The sequence below is a fragment of the Myotis yumanensis genome, unplaced genomic scaffold (genome assembly GCF_028538775.1).
Source record: "Myotis yumanensis isolate MYYU_CA2020_CCGP unplaced genomic scaffold, mMyoYum1.0.hap1 SCAF_14, whole genome shotgun sequence".
NCBI lineage: Eukaryota > Metazoa > Chordata > Mammalia > Chiroptera > Vespertilionidae > Myotis > Myotis yumanensis.
In genome coordinates this window covers 8,027,143-8,050,994 of record NW_027223765.1, presented here as the reverse complement: position 1 = coordinate 8,050,994, position 23,852 = coordinate 8,027,143, and the positions used below count along the sequence as shown (strand labels likewise).

The 23,852-nt window shown below is 44.1% G+C and overlaps 1 protein-coding gene and 1 pseudogene across 2 annotated transcripts in view; both read left to right on the top strand.

Annotated features, from left to right (window-relative positions):
* Positions 1 to 537: 537 nt before the first annotated feature.
* The window catches only part of CTDSPL (CTD small phosphatase like), a 108,776-nt gene continuing 85,461 nt past the window's right edge, over positions 538 to 23,852 (top strand). The window contains exon 1 of one of the 2 annotated variants that reach the window (XM_070391610.1): positions 538 to 671. In XM_070391610.1, the coding sequence (XP_070247711.1) occupies positions 593 to 671 (79 nt within the window). In that variant the 5' untranslated portion in view covers positions 538 to 592. The remainder of the gene's footprint in view (positions 672 to 23,852) is intronic. The other variant, XM_070391609.1, reaches the window with a different exon arrangement.
* Positions 12,633 to 20,818, top strand: LOC138992541 (uncharacterized protein C3orf38 homolog; annotated as a pseudogene).

Genomic DNA, 23,852 nt, shown 5'->3' with positions numbered 1-23,852 from the left:
CTACCTCCAGAACCTCTCTGGGATCGCCTGCACCCAACCCTTCACCTCACTCATCTGCCCAGGACCCCTACGCGCGCGCGCCGCCCGCCCCAACTCACCGCCTCCATCTCACCCCGCACCCCTCTCCCCCCGGAGCTGGCGGGCAGAGCCGGCGGCGGCCGCGGAGGCCGGTCCCTGGGCCGGGACACACCCACCCGCCCGCCCCCCTTCTTTCCCTCGTTCCCTTCCTCCGTCCCTCCCTCCTCCCGCCCTCCCGCCCTCGCTCCGCGCTCGCTCCTTCCCCCTCGCCCGCTCCGGCTTCCCGCGGCGCCCGGCCTCCCCTCCGCCGCCCGGTGCGCGGCTCTCCCGGGCGCGGCTCCGCGGTTCATGGTGACGAGGCGGCGGCCGCTCGAGCCCAGCGGCGGCAGCGGGAACTGGGGCGCGGGCGCGGGCCGCCTCTCCCGGAGCGCGGGGCCGGGCGGCGGGCGCGCCCAGGCGGCGGCGGCGGCGAGCGCCCCCCCGGCCCGCGGCCCCGCGCGCCCACCGCGCTGCACCCCCGCGCGCCCGGCAGGCGGGGGGCCGGGCCGGTGGGCGGCCGCCACGCCGCGCACCCATGGACGGCCCGGCCATCATCACCCAGGTGACCAACCCCAAGGAGGACGAGGGCCGGGCGCGGGGCGCCAGCGAGAAAGGTGAGGAGGGGCGCGGGCGCTGCGGACCGGGGCCGTGCACAGCCCGCACCGCCGGAGTTTGCCGTCGGGCGCTGGCCGTCCGGCGCTGGCACGGCCCGGGGAGGGTGCGGGGTGCGGGGTGCGGGGTGCGGGGTGCGCCCGCAGGGGAGGCTTGGAGCATACGTGTGCCGGCGGAGATAGGCCGAGCGTGCCTGCGCGGGCGGAGAGCGTGTGCGGTGGTGTGTGCATCCCAGCGGGAGCTGCTGGGTGCGCGGGGTGACCCTGGCTGGCTGTGAGTTTGTGCTCCAGCCGACAGAGAAGTTGTGAGCGGGTGTGTGCTCCTGGCACGTTGTGAGTGTGCGGGTGTGCCTGATGGGTTATGAGTGTGTGTGCACTAACTTGTGTGTGCACGCTCCAGCTGGGAGATTGTGAAGATAAGGATAGGTGTGCGTGCCTGTTTTCCTAATGCGCTGTGAGTTTGTGTACGTATCTTTTGTAGAGGTGTGTGTGTACCTAAGAGGTGGTGGTGTGTGTGGCGTGTGGCGTGTGGTGTGTGGTGTGTGAGAGAGAGAGAGACAGAGAAACACCTTTGCCTACATGAGCAGGAGCCTGCAGAGATGTTTGTTGTATGTGTGTTCGCTCCCGATGGAGTTTGTGTGATTGTGTTCCTGCACCATTCAACTGGCAGGTTGAATATGTTGTGTCCATGCACAGGGAGGGTGTAGGGGTGTGTGCACTCTCACACTTGAAAGCTGTGTGTGCAGATTTGCGCGCCAGCCTGTACCGTTTGTGTCCGCCAGACAGCGAGAGGCTGTGTGCCTGTGTGTGTTTAGTTGGTTGTGCAATGCTGGCCGGGGGTCGGTGCCGGGCAGTACTAAGCCATCCTTCCTTCTCTGCTCTTTGCAGTCTCCGTGACCCCAGCCTCAGGGAGCACCTGCAAGGCCTGGTCCTCCCTGGGCTCATTGAGGGCCCAGCTCCAGCAGGCATGCAGGCAGCCCTGGGGTTGCCAGGTGTGTCCTTTCCCAGGGCCAGCGCTGGGCTCAGCACCTGGTTGGATTTTGCCACATTTTGGTCCCATCAGCCTCTTCCGTTTCCTCCTTCCTTTTCCTCCTTCCTTTTCTTCTTTTTGCCTTGGCCCCTCTAGGAGACTTGGTGTCCCCCTCTCTCACATGTCCTGCTCGCTGTTCCTCTCATGAGCTGTCCTGAGGCTTGGACAGAATATTCTGAAGGGCCAAGGGATTTAGCTAGTTTTGTGCTGATGAAGAAAGCTTGCCTCACTTTCTTATTGCTGTGCCCCAGCAAACACCTGGGTGGAGGTCAGGAGCGGCTCACCAGGGAGGACCCCTCCTGTAAGCCTGGCCTGGTCACGCTGACTTTGGGAAAGAGTCACATTTCTTCTCCCAAGTGTTATCACCCTTGCTGTGCCAGTGGGGTGAGGTGGGCAACCCTTTTGAGGGAGCTGGGTGGCGTGGGGGAGCACTCCACTGCCTCTCCCCGAGGGGGGACCGCTGGGCAAGCCCACTGGGAAAATGCAAGAAACAACCAGAGGTACCCTCAGACTGGGAATTTTCAACCCATGTGCACTTTTGTAGACTGTAAACATTCTGTCTGCAGACTGGTTTTCTTTTATGTCAAATGAGAATTCGAACTCCCCCAGGCATTTTTCTGTGCCTTACCAACTGGCTAAAAACTTCTACCAGGTGAGCCTCCATGTTCAACCTGGAGCCCAAGCAGACCGCACCGGGGTGGCCTGGTCTTCCTGCCCTGAGGATTGTCAGTTCTTGGGGGCCTGGCCTGCAGGCTCTGGGCTGGTGTGTCCCCTGGGAGGGTTTAGTAGAATGCATCCAGGAGGTGTGATGCCTGTGCTCCTAGCCCGCTGTGGATTGAGTGTTTTGTGTGGTGCCTTGCCAGAGAGAGAACCCACAGCTCTGTGAGGCGAGGTGGGGCATAAAGCAGGGAAGTATTTATCAGGGCCTCAGCCCTCCTGCTGCCCCGCACCTGACTCTGGGATCAGGACCTCCTCAATTTTCTCTTTTCCTCTAGCTGCTGGGCTTGTTAAAGTAGAATCAGTCCATCCAAAATCCAAAGCATGTCCAAATACTCAGGATGGTGCATGTTCTATTCTACTTGTTTACATTGCTTTTCACCACGGCCTTTTATCATCTTTAACAGCTCATCTTGTTTGTTTTTCAGTGTCAGACTGGTTGATTGTTAACTGATTAGAGGAATTCTTTACCCCGTCGCTCTGGGGGTGGGGTAGCTAGCTAGTGGCTTCTTTTTGCTGAAGCGTTAAAATCCTACTCGATTTCGCTTTTTGCTTTAAAAAAATAAAAGGAAATAATTTTGGTTAGTTACAGTGTGGCAATAAACTTTGGAGCCAGACTTTGGAAGAGCTTCTTCAGATTCCTAAACCACTGAACAGGTTTAGCAATGCTTCGAACGTAAGCACGTTGATGTATTTAGATAGGCACAGGGCGCTTTGCATCATTTTAAGTCGAGGTAAACACTTAATCATTTTTGTTTTTAAATATGCGGCCTGGAATGCTGTGAGTTTTTGTGGCAGGAAAGAAACGTTTGGTTTTAAAAGTTTGCTTTCACCATTTATTCTGTGAAATAGGAATAATAATGCCTGCCTCGGGGTTGATTGATAGGAAGGTTAAATGAGTTCAGGACTCTGCCTGCTTCACCGTGTGTCACTGTTTCATAAGCCTGGCTTTAGGTGTAGATTCGCAAAGGAAGTGCCAAGCGCGGGCTGTAGTGTTTTGCATGAATTGAGTTACTTCTTGACACTTTGTTGTGGGGGGGGAGGGGGGGACAGCACTCCGGGAAGACTCTCAGGACTGTCCCTGTCAGCCTGGCCTGTCGTGGGAGATTGGTTTCCTAGTTGTGTTTGATTTGATTGATAGTGTAAAGATGCAGAGACAGATTTCCCCAGGAGTTTAGTTCCGTCTGCTTTGCTCTCTGGAAATGGACTCTTACCAATCAATAAGAAAATGTCAGACAGTGCAGTAAAAAGTGGTCGAGGGCTAGACACAAGAAAGTCATAGGAGAAGAGATCCAAATGCCCAGGACATGCACGAAGGGACGCTCCGCTTCACATGAAACATTTTCATGCGTCAGCTCGGTTAAGCACTTAAATGATTGCCAACATCCAAAGTAAATAAAAGTTTGGGGAATGGATGCTCGTAAAGATCTTTTTGTGAGAGAATAAATAAAGTGAGTACAGACTTTTTAGAGAGTAATTTAGTACTGAATCATGTGGCTACAAGTAACCGAAAACCAGACTTACACTGCAGCCTATACCCATAGAGGAGCTCATTTTTCTCACATAACAGGCAGTCTGGAGGTAGGCGACTGCTGGCTTTGTTTCAGCAACTCATCGGTCAAGGCTGACATCATCCTGATTCTCCTGCCTTTCCTTTGTGCTGTCACAGGGCTGCCACCCCTCCGAATACCACAGCCACCTTCGGGGCAGGGAAATGGGACAGTGCCAACCGCGTCTCTATCCCTTTTACCTGGAAAGCAAAAAACATTCCTAGGGAGCGCTTCGCATTCTTCTGCTGATGTTTAATTGGCTGCAGCTGGGTCAGGTGGCCACCCCTCGCTGTAAGCAAAGTGAGTTTCCAGCATTTTTAAGCCTTTGTTGTGGGAGGAGGAGAGGAGAGGAGAGGATTGAAAATGAGTGGGAGCAGGTAGTGGTTCAGCCAATCAACAATGCTGGCTATCCCTTCGAAGCCCAGTTCTACTTCTGGGTTTTTCTGCCATTGAAATAGCCTCATATGTGCTCCAAGAAACACGGCAAGGATTGTCACTAGTGGCTGCATTGCTTGCAAGAGCAAAAGTTGGAGCCTTCTGAAGTGTCAGCAGACAAACGATTCGACTGTGGTAACTCAATACCACAGACTACTGCAAGGCAACTGAAAAGAATGAGTTACATTGGGTCAAATATACTGATAACTAAATTTCCGAGACATTTTATGGGGAGGGAAGGAATTTGAAAAAACAGTTTAAATAGGATGCTTCTAGCTGTCAAAACACACACCTGCAAAACTGTACATAGGATCTAGAAAGAAATACTTGAAACTGGCAACAATGATTTTCTCTGGGGAGAGGGCTGAGATGGCAAGTGAAGGAACTTTGCCTTTTTGTTTAAACATTAATGACAATGTACTCGTGTTTTTCAGATGAATTTTTTTAAACTAAAACAGAAAAGAAATTCCTCATCGCTGTTTGGAGGGAAATAAATAATGGTGAGAATATAATAATAATGAAACAAAGAACCCTCAATTTAATATGCAATATTAGCAAGAACATATCCACTCCAGCGAAACGGTTATTTTGTAAGCTAATACGTGTCCCTCGATGAGATTTCTCTAGGCAAGTTTGTTCTGGCAGGGATTTTGGCCCAACGTGCTAGGTAGATTTCTCCCAAATGTTCGCAGCACTTAAGCTTAACCTTTGGGCAGCTAACAAAATTACAGCAAGCGGGAAACTCTTGGAAGCAATCGTTCTTTCAGATGCCAGAAGGCATTTGAAGTGGATTCAGTTTGATTAACTTTTTAAACTTAAACCTTTTATTTAGAGACTAGAGGCCCAGTGCATGAAATTCACGCAAGGGGCTTGGCCCTCGCAGCCCTGGCTGCATCTGGAAGGTCGTCCAGACAGTTGGCCGGAAGGATGTCTGGACGGTCGTTCTGCTGTTTGGTCTAATTAGCATATTAGCTCTTTATTATATAGGATAACTGTAGATTGACATGCAGTTTAAGAAATCACACAGAGAGCCCCTATCCCCTCTGCCCAATCTCTCCAATGTTAACATCTTGCAGAACTATAGCACAAAATCAGGATGTCGACATTGGTATAGTCCAGCCGTGAGCAAACTATGGCCCTCGGGCCGGATCTGGCCGGTTTGAAATGAATAAAACTAAAAAAAAAAAAAAAAAAAAGACCGTACCCTTTTATGTAATGATGTTTACTTTGAATTTATATTAGTTCACACAAACACTCCATCCATGCTTTTGTTCCGGCCCTCCGGTCCAGTTTAAGAACCCATTGTGGCCCTCGAGTCAAAAAGTTTGCCCACCCCTGGTATAGTCGATGCAGAAAAATTCCATCACCAGGAAGGCCCCTCAAGATGCCTTTGTATAGCCACACCTACTTCTCTCCCACCCCTACCTTCCTCCTTAGCCCACTAGTGTGTTCGTTCTTCATTTCTAAAACTTGGTCATTTCTATGCGATCTTTTGTAATTGACTTTTTTCAGTCAGCATAATCCTCATTCTCTGGATTTTCACCCAGGTTGTTGTTTGCGTACATAGTTTGTTCTTTTTATTGCCGAGTAATATTCCATGATGTGGATATACCACCACTTGTTCAAGCATTCACCCTTTGAAGGACACCTGGGTTGTTTCTGGGTTTGGCTGCTAGGAATAAAGCTCCTATCAACATTACTGTGCAGGTTTTGTGTAAACACAAGCCTTCATTTCTCTGGGATGAATACCCAGACATGCAATAGCTGGGTCTCATGGAAGTTGTATATTTACTTGTTTAAGACATTGCCAAACTGTTTTCCAGAGTACACGTGCCATCTTTCATTCTCACCAGCAGCGTGCGAGTCGTTCGGCTTCTCTGCATCCTCACTAGCATTCATTGTTGTCACTGTTTTTTATATTAGCCATTCTGCCAAGTGCGTAGTGGTGTCTCATTATGGTTTTAATTTGCATTTCCCTGAAGGCTAACGATATTAAACGTCTTTTTATGTGCTATATATTTTTGGTGAGATGGCTCTTTGTATCTTTTGCTTGTGGTTTGGATTTTTTTTTCTTTTTTTTGCTGTTAAGTTTTTGAGAATTCTTTACATATTCTAGATGTTAGTCCTCTGTCTGGTAAGTGGTTTGCAACTATTTTCTCCTTGTCTTAGATCAGTTTTTCCTTTTATTGTTGTTGTTAATCCTCACCAGAGGATATTTTTCCATTAATTTTTTTAGAGAGAGTGGAAGGGAGAGGGAGAGACAGAGAGAGAAACATCAATGTGAGAGAGACACATCTATTGGTTGCCTCCCGCGTGTGCACTGATCAGGGCTGGGGATTGAGCCTGCAACTGAGCTACATGCCCATGAGCAGAATCGAACCCAGGACCCTTCAGTCCACAGGCTGATGCTCTATCCACTGAGCAAAACATTTCACCAAATAAGAACACAACACTTCTATTTCTTCATTTCTGATTTGTATGCCTTTTATTTCTTTTTCTTGCTTTGTTGCATTGACTAGAACTTCTAGAAGTATTTTAAATAGGAATGGTGAGAATGGACGTGTTTGTCTTGTTCCCGATCAGTTTTTTACCATTAAATATAATGTCAGGTGTGGTGTTTTTTGTAGATGTCTTTATCAGGTTGAAGAAGTTCTTCTAAATTCTGAGAGTTATTATCAAGAATGGATGTTGAATTTCATCATATGCTTTTCCTGCATCCGTTGATATGATCATACGAGTTTTTATTTTTAGTCTGTTAATATGGTAGATTACATTGATGAATTTTTTAATATTGAACCAGACTTGCATCCCTAAAGTAAGCTTCATGGTATGGTATATAAATCTCTTTATATATTGGTGAATACTATTTGTTAATATTTTGTTAAGTATTTTTATACCTGTATTCATGAGTGATATTATTCTATAGGTTTTTTGTTGTTTTGTTTTAATTGTCTTTATTTGGTTTAATATTAGCTTCATAAAATAAATTGGGAAGTGTTCTGTCTTCTCTTTTCTGGATGAGATTATGTAGAACTAGAGGCCCAGTGCACGAAATTCATGCATGGGTGGGAGGGGTCCCTCGGGGTGGCCTGCAGAGATTGGGCCCTAGCTCACATGCCCAGTCTCACAGCCCCAGCCTCACAACCCTGCAGCCCCGCCTGGCACCACCTTGGCCTGGTGCCACCCGCTCACCTGCTCCACCATCCCAGTGTGGTCCCACTCTCATTGGGGCCCATTGGGGCCCACTGTCAGCACCATGTCGCCAACACCCACCATGTTTCGTGCTGCCCCCTGGTGGTCAGTACACATCATAACAAGCAGTCAAACTCCCGGTCAGTCGAATCCCCGCCGGAAGGGAACAATTTGCATATTAACATTTTATTATATAGGATAGGATTGGTGTTAATTCTTTAGTGAAATCATCTGGGCCTGGAAATACCTATTTGGGGGAGTTTTTAACTACAAATTCAATTGTCTTAATAGAGAGCTATTCAAAATATCTCTTTCACACTGGGTAAGTTGTTACAGTTTTTGTTTTTTGAGATTTTATCAGTTTCATCTAAGTTGTCAAAGATGTGTGTATACTAGTAATTGTTCATAGTACTATTCCCTTGTTACCTGTTTGATGCCTACAAGGTATGAAGTGATAATCCCCTCTTTTATCCTTGATATTGTTGGTTTGTGTCTTTCATCTTATTTTTCTGTCAGTCTTGTTAGAGGTTTCTCAATTTTCTTGTTCTTTACAAAGAACCAGCTCTATGTTTCATTGATTTCTGTCTATTGCTTTTATGTTTTCAACTTCATTTATCTGTGTTCTTTTATTAGTTCCTTCCTCCTGCTTGATTTGGGTTTATTTAGCTCTTCTTCTAGGTTCTTGGAGAGAACTTAGATTACTGATTTGAGACTTTTCCTCTTCCCCAATGTGTGCATGTAGTGCTACAAATTTTTCTCTTAGCACTACTTTTGCAGTGTCCTAGACATTTGGGTGTGTTGGATTTTTATTTTTATTCAGATCGTTGTATTTTTAAATAGACTTTATTTTTCAGAGCAGTTTTAGGGTCACAGCAAAATTGAACAGAAAGTAGAGTTCCCATATAATGTTGACTACCCCACAAGTAATACCGTTCGTATCCTGCACCAGAGTGTACGTTTACTGTAGTCAGTGAACCTTCGTGGGCACATCATTATCGCCACAAATCCACATTTTACATAAGGGTTCACTCTTGGTGTTGTGCATTCTGTGGGTTTTGACAAATGTGTAAGGACATGTATCCATTCTTATAATATCATACAGCATAGTTTCACTGCCCTAAAAATCCTCTGTGTTCTGCTTATTCGTTCCTCCCTCCCTCCCCCAACCCCTGGCAACCCTGATCTTTTTCACTGTCTCCATAGTTTTGCCTTTTCCAGAATGTCACATGGTTGGAATGATAAAGTAGGTAGCCTTTTCAGATTGGCTTTGTTTTACTTACTAATATGCATTGACTTTTCCTCTATCTTTTCATGGCTTAATAGCTCATTGCCTTTTAGTGTTGAATAATATTCTCTGGTTGGGATGCACCAGTCACTTTGTGAAGGACATCCTGATGGCTTCCAAGTTTTAGCAATTATGAATAAAGCTGCTATAAATAGTTGTATGCAGGTTTTTCTGTGAATGTAAATTTTTAACTCATGTGGATAAAAACCAAGAAGCACCGCTGCAGTATTGTATGGTAAGAATATTTTTAGTTTTGTACGAAACCACCAAATTGTCTTCCAAAGTGGCATTGCTATCTTTAGTTTTCTGAAGTTTAGTTATGATATATTTTGGCATGGATTCAGTTGTGTTTATCCTGTTTGTGGCTCCCGCAGCTTCTTGAATTTGCACGGTTATGTCTCTTGCCAGATTTGGGAAGTTTTCAACCATTATTTCCTGAAGTACTTTTCAAGTGCTGACCTTTCTCTTCTTCTTCTGGGACGATGAGGACACAATTATTAGGTCCTGTGTTATAGGCCCATAAGTTTATCAGTACTAATTTTTTTTAAAATCTCTTTTCTCTCTGTTGATTCAGATTAGGTAATTTCTATTATTCTGTCTTCAAGTTCATTCATTTGTTCCTCATCCCCATCCATTCTGCTATTAACACTTGGAGTGGGGGAAACGAGTTAAGTCGGCTCGCGTGAATTGCGCGTACTCCGCGGGAGCCGTCTTAACTCGGTTCATATAGATTTGCGGTGGAATGCGGGAAACGTGTAAACTCGGGCCGATTGTAACTGCGTATTACCAAATATTTGTTTGTTTGCCGTTCACAAAGATACCTACCTGCGTATGCGAACCGTTTCATACCCATTGGGGTAATAGGTATCATAAAAATCCCTGATTTTGCGCGGGAAACCTAAATAATTGCCCGCGCCATCTTATATTTTGGCGGGAAATTCACCCCACACCGGAGTGTTAAGCTCATCCACATAGCTTTCAATTTCAATTTTTGTATTTTTTAGTTCTAAATATTATATTTAGTTTTTCTTTATACTTTGCATTTCTTTGCTGGGGCCTTCTGTTTTCTTCATTTGTTTTCATTGTGTTTCTAATTGCTTTAAAATTTTTGTCAGATGAGTGCAACAGCTCCATCCTCTTGGTGTTGGCATCTATCCGTTGTCTTTTATTTGGTTTGAGATTTTCAGATTCTTGGAATAGCAATAGGATTACAGTTGAAACCTGAACAATGGAAACTCTGCATCTTATTTAAACCTACCGTTTTCGTTGGTTTTCTCTGACACTGATCCAGTAGAGAAGGGGCAGTACTGCCTTGTTACTGCCAGATAGAGATAGACGTCTAGGATTCCACTTGGGCTCTTTAGAGACACTGCAGGGCAAGGGAGCAAGTGCAGCTCCCACATGGTCTCTTCTAAACTGGGGCGCGGCCGGCATGGCTCTGTGGTTGAGCGTCGACCTATGAACCAGGAGGTCATGATTTGATTCCCAGTTGGGGCACATGCCTGGGTTGCAGGCTCGATCCCCAGTGTGGGGCATGCAGAGGCAGCCGATCAATGATTCTCTCTCATCATTGATGTTTCTATCTCTCTCCCTCTCCCTTCCTCTCTGAAATCAATAAAAATATATTTAAAAAGAAAGTAAATTGCAGTGGTAGTGGTATCGTTACTACTAGGCAGTGGTAAAAGCTCTGACTCTTCCGATGTCTTCTCTGATACTACCCCAGCAGGCGTGGTGGGTGCCTCCTTGTACCCTGATAAGGGTGGAATTCTAGGTAGCCATTGGGTTTTGCTCACATGGGTGGGGGTGGGGCCATAGTGTGTGTGTGTGTGTGTGTGTGTGTGTGTGTGTGTGTGGTGTTAGGCTACAGTAGAGCAGTTACTATCTGAAAGTTGTCTGTCTTGTCTTTCTGCTAGTTTTTTGGTTACAAAGAGTAAGCTTTTGAGGGGGCTCTTTGTCTGCAACTATTGGTTTTTCTCTATATCCAGCCTCTTCAGCTCTAAACGTGGGCGACACGAGGCAGAAGGAAACCCAGGATTACCAATCACCATGTTGTTTCAGATCTCAAAGTCGCCAGCTAGTCTGCCTTCTCTCCAGCTTCCAGAATCTCCTCCATGTATGTGCTGGATAAACAAGGTTTTAGTTGTACTCAGTGGGGAGAATAGGCAGATGTATGTCTACCCCATCTTCCTAGAAGCAGAAGGCCCCCGGTTAACTTTTAGACCTATCTAAAGTGGGTATTTTAAGGAAGCCTGGAGTTGGAAAGTTATCATTTTAAAGGTTTATTTCAACATTGTGCTAATGACCTATGTGAAAGTCAAATTGAGTTAGTGCTTCGAGAATCCTGATGGTCCCCTAAAAAGAGAAAAATGGTGATGCATTCGATGTGAAATCATGTCGCGCCGTAGGGGTTCAGTGGCATCAGTTGTTTAACCAAGCTTAAAAGAATACATTCATGAGTTTTGCTCTTAACACCAAAATTTTGGATCAGAGTTCATGAGTATCCGGGTTTACATGCATTTTTTTAATCTCATATTCTGTTTGGTTGGCAAGCATGTTTAAACCCGTCCGTATCTTATCTTTCACTTTATTACTCATAAAGAAAGAATTCACTTAAGTAGAGATGTCTTCATGGAGCAAACACAAAGGAGCTTATCTTTGGATTCAGCACTCCTGACCACTAGACAAGGTTCCCTGGCCAGTGACTGGAAAAGGCTGGTCCCAGTCTACGCTGCCCTGGGAGCAGGCTGAGGGCCTCAGAAATTTACCGTCGCTGTGCTTGACTGGAGTGTCCCTGGTTGTAGAGAAACCCCATTTGAAATGGCAGGACTGGGGTTTTCAGGAGGGACCACACCGCTTCCAGTTTAATTCTGAGCTATTTGTTTGTTTCTCTTTCTCCTAGTTTTATGGAGATATCATTTATATCCTACACCAGTGGTCGGCAAACTGCGGCTCGCGAGCCACATGCGGCTCTTTGGCCCCTTGAGTGTGGCTCTTCCACAAAATACTGACTTCTGCGCAGGGGCCACGAAGTTTCAATCGCACTGTACGTGCGCGCCCGCACGTGGTATTTTGTGGAAGAGCCACACTCAAGGGGCCAAAGAGCCGCATGTGGCTCGCGAGCCGCAGTTTGCCGACCATGGTCCTACACTGTTTAAAAATTACAGCAAAATGACTTAAAATGTGTCTCTATTGTGAAATGATAACCACAGGAAGTTTGGTGAACACCCCTCACTTCAGAGAGTTACAAAAAATGTGTTTTCCTAAGAACTTCCAGAATTTACTCCCTTAGCAACTTTTCAGTATACTATCCAGTATTGTTAGCTATAGTTATCATGTTGTATGTCACATCCTCAATACTTGTTTATCTTATAACTGGAAGTTTGTGCCTTCTGACCACCTCCACTCAATTCCCCCCTCCCACCTCCTGCCTCTGGCAACCACAAATCTGATCTCTTTTTCTATGAATTTGGGTTTTTTTTAGATTTCCCATATAAGTAAGATAGTACAGAATTTGTCTTTCTCTGTCTGACTTATTTTATTTAGCATAATGCCCTCAAGAGCCATTCATGTTGTCACAAATGGCTGGCTTTCCTTCTTTTTATGGCTGAATAATATTCCATCATATATATATATATATCACATCTTCTTTATTCATTCAACCATTGATGGACAGTTAGGTTGTTTCCATGTCTTGGCTATCCTATATAATAAAAGGCTAATATGCAAATCAAATGGCAGAACGACCAGTCGCTATGATGCGTACTACCAGGGTGCAAACGCTCAACACAGGAGCTGCCCCTGATGGTCAGTGTGTTCCTACAGGAGCAGTGTTGCTCACCAGAAGCTGGGCTCATGGCTGGCTAGTGCAGCGGTGGTGGCAGGAGCCTCTCCTGCCTCCACAGCAGTGCTAAGGATGTCCAGTTGATGGCTTAGGCCCGCTCCCCATCAAGGAGGGAAGTGGACCTAAGCCGGCAGTCAGACATCCCCCCAAGGGGGCCCGGACTGTGAGAGGGCACAGAGGGGACCCTCCCTCCCCTAAGTGCATGGATTTCGTGCACCGGGCCTCTAGTTGTAAATAATATTGTAATGAACCTGGGGGTGCAGATGTCTCTTCATGATAATTATTTCATTTCCTTTGGATACATACCCAGAAGTGAGGTAGATGGCTTTTTTCTCTTTTAATGACGTTGGGGGCTGGGAGCGGGGATACATGGCAGTGCCAGTGGGTGCACTGGGTCCTTTCAGCCCGGAACTGGCAGAGGTCAAGAAACATTCTGGCCACAAATGAGTCTAGATTTAAATTTGTTGCTCACTCCCTTTCGCGGTAATGTATGATGCCAAGGTCAGCAGCATATAGCTACGGAAAAAAAAAGGAATATAAGGATTCTCTTGGGTAATGTTGAAGGTCTGATATATACCCTGGAACTTATTTTTAAATCTTGGTTTATCAGACATTTAAAGTTCAGTGTTTTTAATGATCTTTCTTTTTAAAATGTACTTTCTTGGCCCTGGCTGGTGTGGCTCAGTTGGTTGAGCATTGTCCCATGTACCAAGAGGTCACTGGTTTGATTCCTCTTCAGGGCACATGCAGGTAGGGAGTATGCAGAAGGCAGCTGATTGATGTTTCTCTCTCTCTCTCTCTCTCTCTCTCTCTCTCTCTCAAATCAATAAAAACATATTCTAAATTTTTTTTAAAATCTACTTTCTTTAAGTGGTTTTCTTTCCTTTAATCTTTTAACAAACATTTTCTGATTTTTTTAAATGAGAATGCATATTCAGTGCTTTCTTTAAAATAAAATTAAGCAAACATTTGCCTTTATGGCCTTGAAATCACATCACATAATGGAGCAAAGATTTAGGAACTGCTTGTAGCCCTGGGTTGGGATGTGGACAGTTTAACATTTGGGATGGAGGCTGGAAACACTGGTGGCATAGTTCTGGGAAACCAGAAGCTAATAAACAGTGGTCTGTATGGATGCTGAGGATTATGTAATCACCTAAGTAATAGCTCATTTTGATTCTGAGTAGCTGCTTCGAGATAAAAACTGAAAGGTCCCTTTGTAATTATAATTTGTGTTAAGGCTATTTGCCAAAATGTTTTTTAAATCCTGGTACTTGAAGCACTTTCAAAATTGAAGAGAGCTGGCTCAACATTTGATGACTAATACTATTCTTACCTTTCAAAATCTGTATTTAACCTCAGCTTCCAGTGTTCCAGGGTATCTTGAAGAACAAACTGCCCCACCTTGTCAACATGGCTTGAATAAGTGTAGCCTTTCAGTGCCAGAGAGAAGTCAGAATTCCAATCATAATTCATGCGGTACTTTAAATTGTATGTAACGCCTCCCTCTGCATTCTGATCAAGATTTAGCTTTCGTGCTTAGCATCTCATAAATTCGTTCTACATAAGTACTTGACTCACTTCTGTGCAAGTCAGACACCGGTGACTTTAGTTCCATAGACTTCAGCCAGAGCCTATTTTCTTTCCCCATTTGGAGGAAATGGCTCGAGGTGTTCATTTTTGTTTTGGTTAGAGCAAATCCATTTCATAGCAGTCATCAAACAAGGGTATAATGTGGGTAGCTATTCACTCTGTCGATTATATAAGCACTTACTGGGGAGCATTAATTTTTCCGCCCTACAGTGTACCCTGATTCACTACCATAGGCCTGACTTCTCTCCTTGAACTTTAAGTATTTTTATTATTCTGGTAAAGTTAAATGCAATAAAAATTATTATTTTGGGTGTTACCTGAGGTTGCAAAGTTCTGTGTGACAAACCCATTCAGCACAATCAAAATAGAGAATAGGACCTGTGCCCCTTTGCTTTTCCCGGCCCTCCACACTCAGCCTTTTACAGGATGTCATATGAATGGCTTGTTACCGGAGAATCAAACTCCCCTGTCACTTGTGGGAGTGAGGTTCTTGGGATATCTTCAGAAAATGGGTTTCCTAAGATTCGCACCGGAGGATGGGATGTGGATAGAGATTTTATTGGCGTGGAATTACATTTTTCCGGTTTCCAAGTCCCCTGCCCCTTAAGCCAGTCCTGGACAAGGTGCAGCTGGGGTTCCAGCAGAGCCAGAAGCAAGGCCAGGGGCCAGCGCTTCCGTTCCATGTTGCAGAAGGGCGTCATTCAGCATCTAAGCGACTGAAGTTCATTAGTCCATGTGTGGGGTCCACCGTGGCCGTGCACCATGTGCACAGGGGAGCGTGCCCCTGCCACGGGATCACAGGAGCCCTGGAACCAGGAGAGAGAGTGGCTCCTTTGTCTAGAAGTGCACATGTTTAGATTTTGTACACTCATCCTGGCCACTGATTTGTTCCCGGTTATGACTGCCAGACAGGTAGACACCTCTCCACGTCACCCAGACCTTACCAGGCATGCGTCTAAACTGCCTTTGTCCAGCCTCTTTCCCCATTGATCGGTGCGGAACAGACTTGGAAAATGTTAAATGCAGCTTTTTGGCAAAGCTATAGAAACGGCACGCCTATATTTAGTCTTCCCTCTCCCACTTTTCTGTTAAATAATAGCCAGGTTGTTACAGCGGCATCATTATCATGCAGGATGTAGCTTTTGAGTTTGGGTTCTTCCACTTAGTGTAATACTTTTGGAATTCATCCAGGGGTTGTATGTGTCAGCTGCTGTTTGCTGCTGCTGCTGAGTCCTAGTCAACTGTAGGGTTGGAGTATAGTTTGCAAGTGAATGCTTTAAATTTATATATAAAAAAAAAAACACTGCAAGTCGTTTTCCAACGTGGTGGTACCATTTTGCATTTCCACCAGCAGTGTATGACAGTTCTAGTTGCTCTGTATCCTTGTCAGTTCTTGGCCTTGTCAGGTTTTTATTTTAGCCATTCTAATGGGTATCTAGTGGTTATCTTGTTATGGTTTTAATTTGTATTTCCCTGACAACTGATAGCACTGAGATTCTTTTTTATGTCGTCTGCCGCTTAAATTCTTCGGTGAAATGTCTGTTCAGATTGTTGCCTATTTGTTTAAAAGTTGGGTTGTTTCATTTCTTATTATTTAGTTTGAAGGTTGTTTATATATTCTAGATACCACAGTACTTTGTTGGATTTTTGCAAGTATTTCCTCGCAGTCTGTGGTTTGTCTTTTCATTCTCTTAGCAATGTTTTTTTCCCCCCATTTTTAAACCATTTTCAAGGGTACAATTCAGTGGTTTTAACTACATTTAGATTGTGCAACTATCACCACCATCCATCTCCAGTACATTTTTCATCTTGTGAAACTGAAACTCTGTACCCCCAGCCCCTGGCAACTGCTATTCTTTCTGTCTCTGATTTTGGGCACCCTGATATGGTATCTCACATCAGCAGAATCATACAGTATTTGTATTTTTATGATTGGCTTATTTCACTTTGTGTAATATCCTCAAGGTTAATCGATGTCAGAATTTCTCTCCTTTTTAAGGCTGAATAATATTACATTTTGTGTGTATATATATATATACATTATAATACATATATATTTTACATATCACGTATTTTTATATGTGTGCTTTATAAAATATACCACTGTTTGCATATCTGTTCATCCCACAGTGGACACTTGGATTGCTTGCATGTTTAGCCATTGTGAATAATGCCGTGAACATGGATGTACCGATAGTGTTTGACTCCCTACTTTCAGTTCTGTTGGGTGGATACCCAGGAGCGGAATTGCTGCATCATATGGTAACTCTGGGTTTAATTTTTTGAGGAGCAGCCATACTGTGTTCCACAGCAGTTGCCTCATTTTCTATTCCCACCAGGTCCACAAGGGTGCTAGTGTCTCCACATCCTCACCAATGCTGGAAATTTTCTGTCTTTTTGATAGTAACTATCCTGATGGGTGTGAGATGTTAAAGATGTGTTTTGAAGAGCAGAAATTGAGGTTTATTTGTTTGCATATGGATGTCCGGTTGTGTCCACATCAATTATTAAAAAGACCATCTTTCTCTATTGTATTGCCTTTGAACCTTATTAAAAATCAATTGACTACATACGTGTGGGTCTATTCTGGACGTATTCTCTCCTTAAATTTTGATCAGCCTCCTTAATGTGAAGCAGTGCTAAGCTTAATATAGTACCAGCCCTCCCTCAGAAGTAACTTTTGGGTCATGATTCAAGCAGAAGAGAAGATCAAGACATTTTGCAATCTGGCAAGGCAGACTTACTCTGCATTTTGCAGGCGTGGGGGTGGGGGCTCCGAAAGATAAAACCTATGACTTTCTCCACTCTTTATTTTTTTTTAGGAACGTACCCAAACAGATTTTGTATAGTATATCCTTTTCAGGTTTAAGATTGGGGCTGAGAATTTCTTCTAATCTTGCATGCTCTTCTGCAGAAAGTAACACAGAAGTACACGATAAGATAAATAAGCATTTGAATGTAAAATATAGGCTCCCGTAGTTATACGATAGTATAAAAATAGTGACTATCTTCATGGAGGCTAAGAGAACAAAGGAATCGAATATCACCAGAACAGAAATAAATGTGCTGAAGTCCCAGCCCCGCAGAGCGGGCCTGGGCTCGGGAGGGTGTGGGGGCACCTTTCAGGCTGTTCCCAGATGTCTGCCAATAAAAAAAAGGAGGTGCGTCTACGACCTGAAATGGTAGGGAAGGGCGGGGCTCGTTCACTGGGCAGCTGGAGTTCTTTTGCCACCAGTTAAACAACCGGGTGTAACTTTTCTGAGAAGGAAATCCTCATCGAGGTAGTGACACCCAGTTGGTATAGAGAACACAGTTCTGTTTGCCACTCCTGTGAAGACGTCCCTTAGGAAATACTGTAGAGATGACTAGAGTCTCAGAGATGGGAAGGAAAGAGCGGGCACATAGCTCACATTCTTTTCTATCTTCCTACCTCCTGTCGGGGCTCTCACTCCAGCTCTTGCTTGGTGAGGCTGCTGGGTGTCTATTCCTAAAGCCCAGCTCTGATCGTGTTGCCGCCTGATCCAGCTGGTTTTCAATGGTTGCCCGTCGGCCCCAAGATAAAAACATGACATTTCGCAGCTGCAGCCCTTCACGGACTGACCCTGGACTTACCTTTACAGCCTCTTCTCCCGGCATCTCCTTTCATGCGGTAATGGACTGCTTGCTGAGCACAAAGAGGCTATGCTTTTTCTCTCCACTGGTCATGTCCTGGTTCTTCTTACTGGGATGACTTGTTCTTTATGTGCCTGATGGATTCCTCGTCATCCTCTAAGATCCAGCTCAAAGGCCACCTTCTCTCCGCAGCTTCCTGCGCTGCCTGAGCAGGAGGCCGTCAATAGAGTATAATGTTCAAGGGCTCAGGCTTGGGTTTGAATTCCAGCTCCATCGCTTAGGAGTTGTGTGAACTTTGACAAGTTACTTAATCTCCCTGAGCCTTGATTTTAGTTAATAGTTTTTAAGATTTTTTTTTATTGATTTTTAGGGTGAGAGAGAGGAAAAAAAACACATTAATGTGAGAGCGAAACATCAATTGGCTGCCTCACGCAGGGCCCCAACTGGGGATTGAGCCCGAAACCTGGGCATGTGCCCTGACCCAGAATTGAACCAGCAACCCTTCCGTGCACTAGATGACACCCAACCGACTGAGCCACACCGGCCAGGGCTGAGCCTTGATTTTATAGGAGTAAATACCTCAGAAGGTTATTATAATTAAATAGTAGAATACATATGCATTATATAAGTATTTAATGTGTTCATATTATTGTTATCTTTAATTCATTGATTCAGTAAACTTTTATTGAGCACCCTCTACATGCTCTTCACCTGTACCAGGTGCTTGGGATGCACAAATGAATGAGACCTGGCCATCCATGTATTTGAGGTGCTCATGTGCAGTCCTTTAAGAAGAAGGTTTGCAAAGCACTATGGAAGCTACCATTTATTTTGTGACTACTATACGCCAAGCACTTTGCGTGTGTATCTCACTTCATCCTCCAACAACCTTCAGTGTAGGTATTACCATTCCCGTTTTACATCTGTGGACACTGTCTCTCAGCGAGGGTAGGTAACTTGCCTGTGTGATTCAGGAATACCTATTGAGTAGCACAGGCAAGAGTTAAACCTCGCCTGACTCTGTGAAAAGGAAACGTAGGAACTATTTGGAGGATTTTATAAGCCCTTTGAGATTTGCATCTTGAAAGGCACAACCATATTTTCCCAAAAGATGCTCCTTTCTACTTCTGCCAGAGGCAGCATGTTCATCGGGATAAATTCTAGGGCTTACCCGAGATGGCAGGCCACATTTCCTTACAACTCACGTTCCGTTGTTTATACAACAAATTCTGTTTCCTCGAGTCTCGCTATTAACTCCTCAACCTCTTCCATTTTCACCTGAATAGCAAATATGAGAGAACTGAACGTTTATAGGAAAGGTCAAGAATCCGGTAGTTTTTTTCTCTCAAATTCTGGAGGAAGTGGTAGGCTTCACTCATCACTTACACTCTACGTCCAGGTGTGTAACCAAGTAAACGTAGAGTTTTAAGATGTTTTTAGTTTTCCGCAACCAGCTGCCTTGTGGAAGGTGGATGTTCCCAGTGTAAGCGTGGTGCTCCCCTAAAGTGAGATCTGTGAGACTCTGTTCTGCCCTGCACAACTAGTTGGAGCAACTCGTTTACAGATGGACCTCGTTGGCGATTAATTCTGCCCAAGGGTTTGGACTACCCGAGGCGCTTTGGAGGGGAACCCGAAAGGCTCTTCCAGTGCCTGTTGCCAAGGTGCTGGCCCCATGGACCTACAGGAGCAACATTATTGTCATCATCCTCTTCCGCCTTCTTGGGGATCAAGTTGTCAGGGCCCAGCTGCCCAGGTCCTAACCTGCTCGGCCTTCTGGATGACGATGAGATCATGGCTAATGATGAGGTCATGGCTAACAATGAGGTCATGGCTAACAATGAGGTCATGGCCCTATGCGACACCACCACCTTAGCCTGAGGACCACCAAGATGCCATTCGTCCAATATTCGTATACAATCAAATGCAGAAGAACTTCTGAGGTATACAAAAGTCCACCAAGATGTCATATTTATGTACTTGTCGTCACAAGGGGTTATTATACCTCCAGCTCCTGAAAAACACTATCTTATCCAGCACGCAAAGGGTTACTGGGAAAAGCACTTAACGTCTGAAATTGAAGGAAACCCGCCCCCCACCCCAGCCAGTTAAGACCTCTGAGGACATTAGACTCTCAACAGCAGGAGAAAGAAGATTTTAAAAAGCTGGAATTGCCTGGCTTCTGTAGCTCAGTTGGTTGAGCGTCCTCCCAGGCACCAGGAGGTCGCCAGTTCGATTCTAGGTCAAGGCACATGCATGGGTTGCAGGCTGGATCCCCAGTAGAGGGCATGCAGGAGGCAGCCAATGGATGTTCTATCTCCCTCTTCCTTTCTCTCTCTGAAATCAATAAAAACATATTTTTAAACAAATTTTGAAGCTAGACTAGTTGATTTTTATTGATTAGGAGAAAAATTCTGTCACTGGTTCTCTGAACTTCTTAATTCTCAGAATACTTTTCTTGGACCCCCTCAACATGATTGGGGGCCACAGCACTTCTGGACAAAATGCGATAAACTACCAAGGAGCAGAAATGGTGAGCCTTCATCTGCTGTCCCTCCTGAAAGAAGGACATTTTTTTTTCAATGCCAACCTTTATTCCCACGGATTGAAATGTGCTTCTTCCCATAATCTGGCTATGGTTGGAGTTGCTGGGACTGTCCACTGAGGGAACACTTGTTTGGGCATTTTTGAACAAATTTTTGGACTCATCTACTGCTCTTTTATGGAGAATACTTAGAAAATCGAATTTATTGGTCTGAGAATTATTGTAGGGGCTTGCTTCCCTTGCTCCTGGAACATTAATGAAACCAGCTATTCATTTAAACCAGCGATCCAGAGGCCTTTTATAACATAAGCACTTTATATGGTACCAACAAAGTAGGACATAATATAACGTAAGGCAGGCCTTGGCTAGCGGAACTGGAGCCACCTTTATGTAGTGGAAATGAGACAGTGTTGAGCAAAAGAGCACTGAGTTTACTAGTAAGTTACCCTGTAAAGCATTGAGCACTGGTGTCAGTCTATACAGAAACTCTCCCAGGTACTACATGGACATAGTTTAGTTGAAATACCTTTTTTGACTACAGACTTACATATTATGCAGATACTTGCCTCTTTCTACCTGAGTTGCAGCAGATGTTCTGAAGGCTTAATGCAGTTCATCAAAGAAATCCCACTGTAGATATTTTAAAAGAGATGTTTTTAAGAAGAAAAGGGTGCTAACAAGGCCCTTAAAGATGTTTGGATCCCATTGTATTGGTCATAGTTATTAGTGGCAAACACATACTCCACTTAAACTATTTTACTCTGAAAAGAGTTTGTCTCAAGATTTTAGTGGCTTATAGATCACCTCTGATGGCCAAAGAATCGCATTTGGCTGTTTTCACAGCCAGGAAAAAAAAAAATGCTTAACTGTACCTTAGAAATATTCTGGTAAAAAAAATACACTGCTGCCTCCACCTGCTGATGATTGAACTTAGAAGCTTCAACATAACAGTACTTATTCTCCCTTAAACTTGGTGCTCACTTTCTAGGGACTACAAGAAAACCAATTCTTATAGGTGAATTTGACTCTCGTTAGGTACATGCTCACTCTAGGAACTGGGATGAGATCTAATTAAAAGAGGTCTTATAAGAACAAAACTCTAGATAAACAAATCGAGGCATGTTTAAACAATGAAATCATTTATACCAGTAAAAGGAATAAACTAGAGTCACATCTGTGAATATGCTAAAACTGACCAATATAATGTTGAACCAAAAAAAGCAGGTTACATAATAACACATAATAACAACACATACAGTGGGATACCATACATACAAAGTTTGACAACTTGCAAAAAACAGTTCCTATATAGTATATGGATATATGCATATATTATAAAACTATAAAAACATCCTTAAGAATACAAGTTCATAATAGTAATTATTTCTGGAGAGGGAGGAAAGAGAATGGGATCGGTCGGGGAGCAAAATGTTAATATATGCTAGGTCTGAGGCATTGGGTAGCCTAATATATAGTTGTTTGTTATATTCTCTGTACTTCTCTGTATGTTTAAATATTTCACAATTTTAAATGTTAATTCTGGACTTTTGAGTATTAAGATATATTTATTTTAATTGAGTATTAAGATCCATTTTTAAAAATGCTACCTTTTTTACATAGAGATGAATTCAAAAGAAGTGGTAAAAATGCAGTTACTGAATTTCGTCAGATCTTTTCCCTCTAGGAAAGTGTGCAGGAAGATATCCAGAAAACTTGGTCATTGAGCTTTCCAAAGGGCTTAAGCGATCCTCGGTGCTAGCTCAGGCTTTGCCAGGTCTGTGAGCTGGAGCCAGAGCACACCCTGGTCCTATCATGTTTCTCTCGGGTGACCTTCCAGAGGGTGTCATGAGTGCTTGGTCCAGAGCCGAGTGGGCTTTGTGTAGAGTTCTGACCACAAAAGCCCATGTTGGTTTAAAATGTTCTATTTACAAACGTGTAGTCAGATCGCCGGGGTGTCATCAAAGGAATGATTTGCTTGACTTGCCAATTCTGCCCGGTTATCGTGGGAATTCACGGGGGGAATAAAGGGACTGAAATGTTCAGTGAAGTCCTTTCTATTAAGCAAAGTGAAATCCCATTGGAAGGAGAACAAAGAAATGTGTGAAATGCAGAATCAAGAGGGGTCCTCTTCAAAGAAATCAACTGAAGAAGTCTTTGAAGGCTTGTGGCGTCCCAGCACAGAGGCCCTCACCAAGACTTGACCTGCTGGGATTTCCACGTGGACTGAGCTCTGGTCTCCCAGTGCTATGCTGCCTCCAGCACTAGTTTGTTTGTTTGTTTTCAGTACAGGAATTTTGACATGGAGGCCACAAATCCCCCAGTGGTCCACGAATAGACTTCAGAGATAGTACATCTTCATTTTTACTGACCTCTGGCTAAAATTTAGCATTTTCTCTGTTACGGAGGTAACTGGCAACAAACAACTGTAGTATTAACAGCGCCTGTACCTTTATCTTGATGTCCAAAACAGACTGGTCTGTGATTTTCTTCTCTTTGCATGTCTTTGTGAGGTTTTGGTACCAGTGCTATGCTGGACTTAAAAATAAATTAGAAGAATTTGTGTAAGGTTGGTGTTATTTCTTTCTTACGCATTTAGCAGAATGCATTTGTGAAACCATTTGAAGCCTAGAGGTATTTTTGTAGGAAGGTTTGAAATATAGATTTAATTTACTTAACAGAGGCAGGACTCTTCAGATATTCTATTTCTTCTCAAATAAGTTTTGGCAAGTTTCTTTTTCCCAGGAATTTTCCCGTTTCATCTACATTTTCAAAACAGTGGGTGAACGTTGTTCAACATATCCTCATCTTTTCAATGACTAGAATCTGTAATGCTGTCCTCTTTTTCATTTTTGATATTAAATGAAATCTTGAAACATTACCAAAACTTAGAGTTCTTAAGGACAACCATTGAGAGGAGTTTAAATTAGTTCAATCTTTCTGGAAGACTGTTTTGCAGTGTATATCAAACATTATAAAAAAATAAGTATATTATATCCAACAATCCCTTTTAAGAAAGTTGTCGTAAATAAATAGTTTCATGAATGCAAAAATATTCAACACAGCATTCTCTACACAGCAAAAACAAAACCCCATCTGTAAACTAATAGGAGATAGAGAAGTAATTATGTTGGTTAGCTTCACTAGAATGCCTTTTGTGGTTACAGATAACACGAAAATGGGAAAAGTGCTGGGGAGATAGTGTGGGTTCCCCAAAGCAAGTCATGGAAGAACATGTGCAGCGTAACCTCTTCTGTGTTCAATGCATACTTCCATATGTGAATGTTTACATAGAAAATAACTTGGAAGCATGGTCATCACATTCCTAACAGCGGTTCTCTGTGAGGGGCAGGATGTTGGGTAATCTTTGTTTTCTCTGTGCTCTTCTGC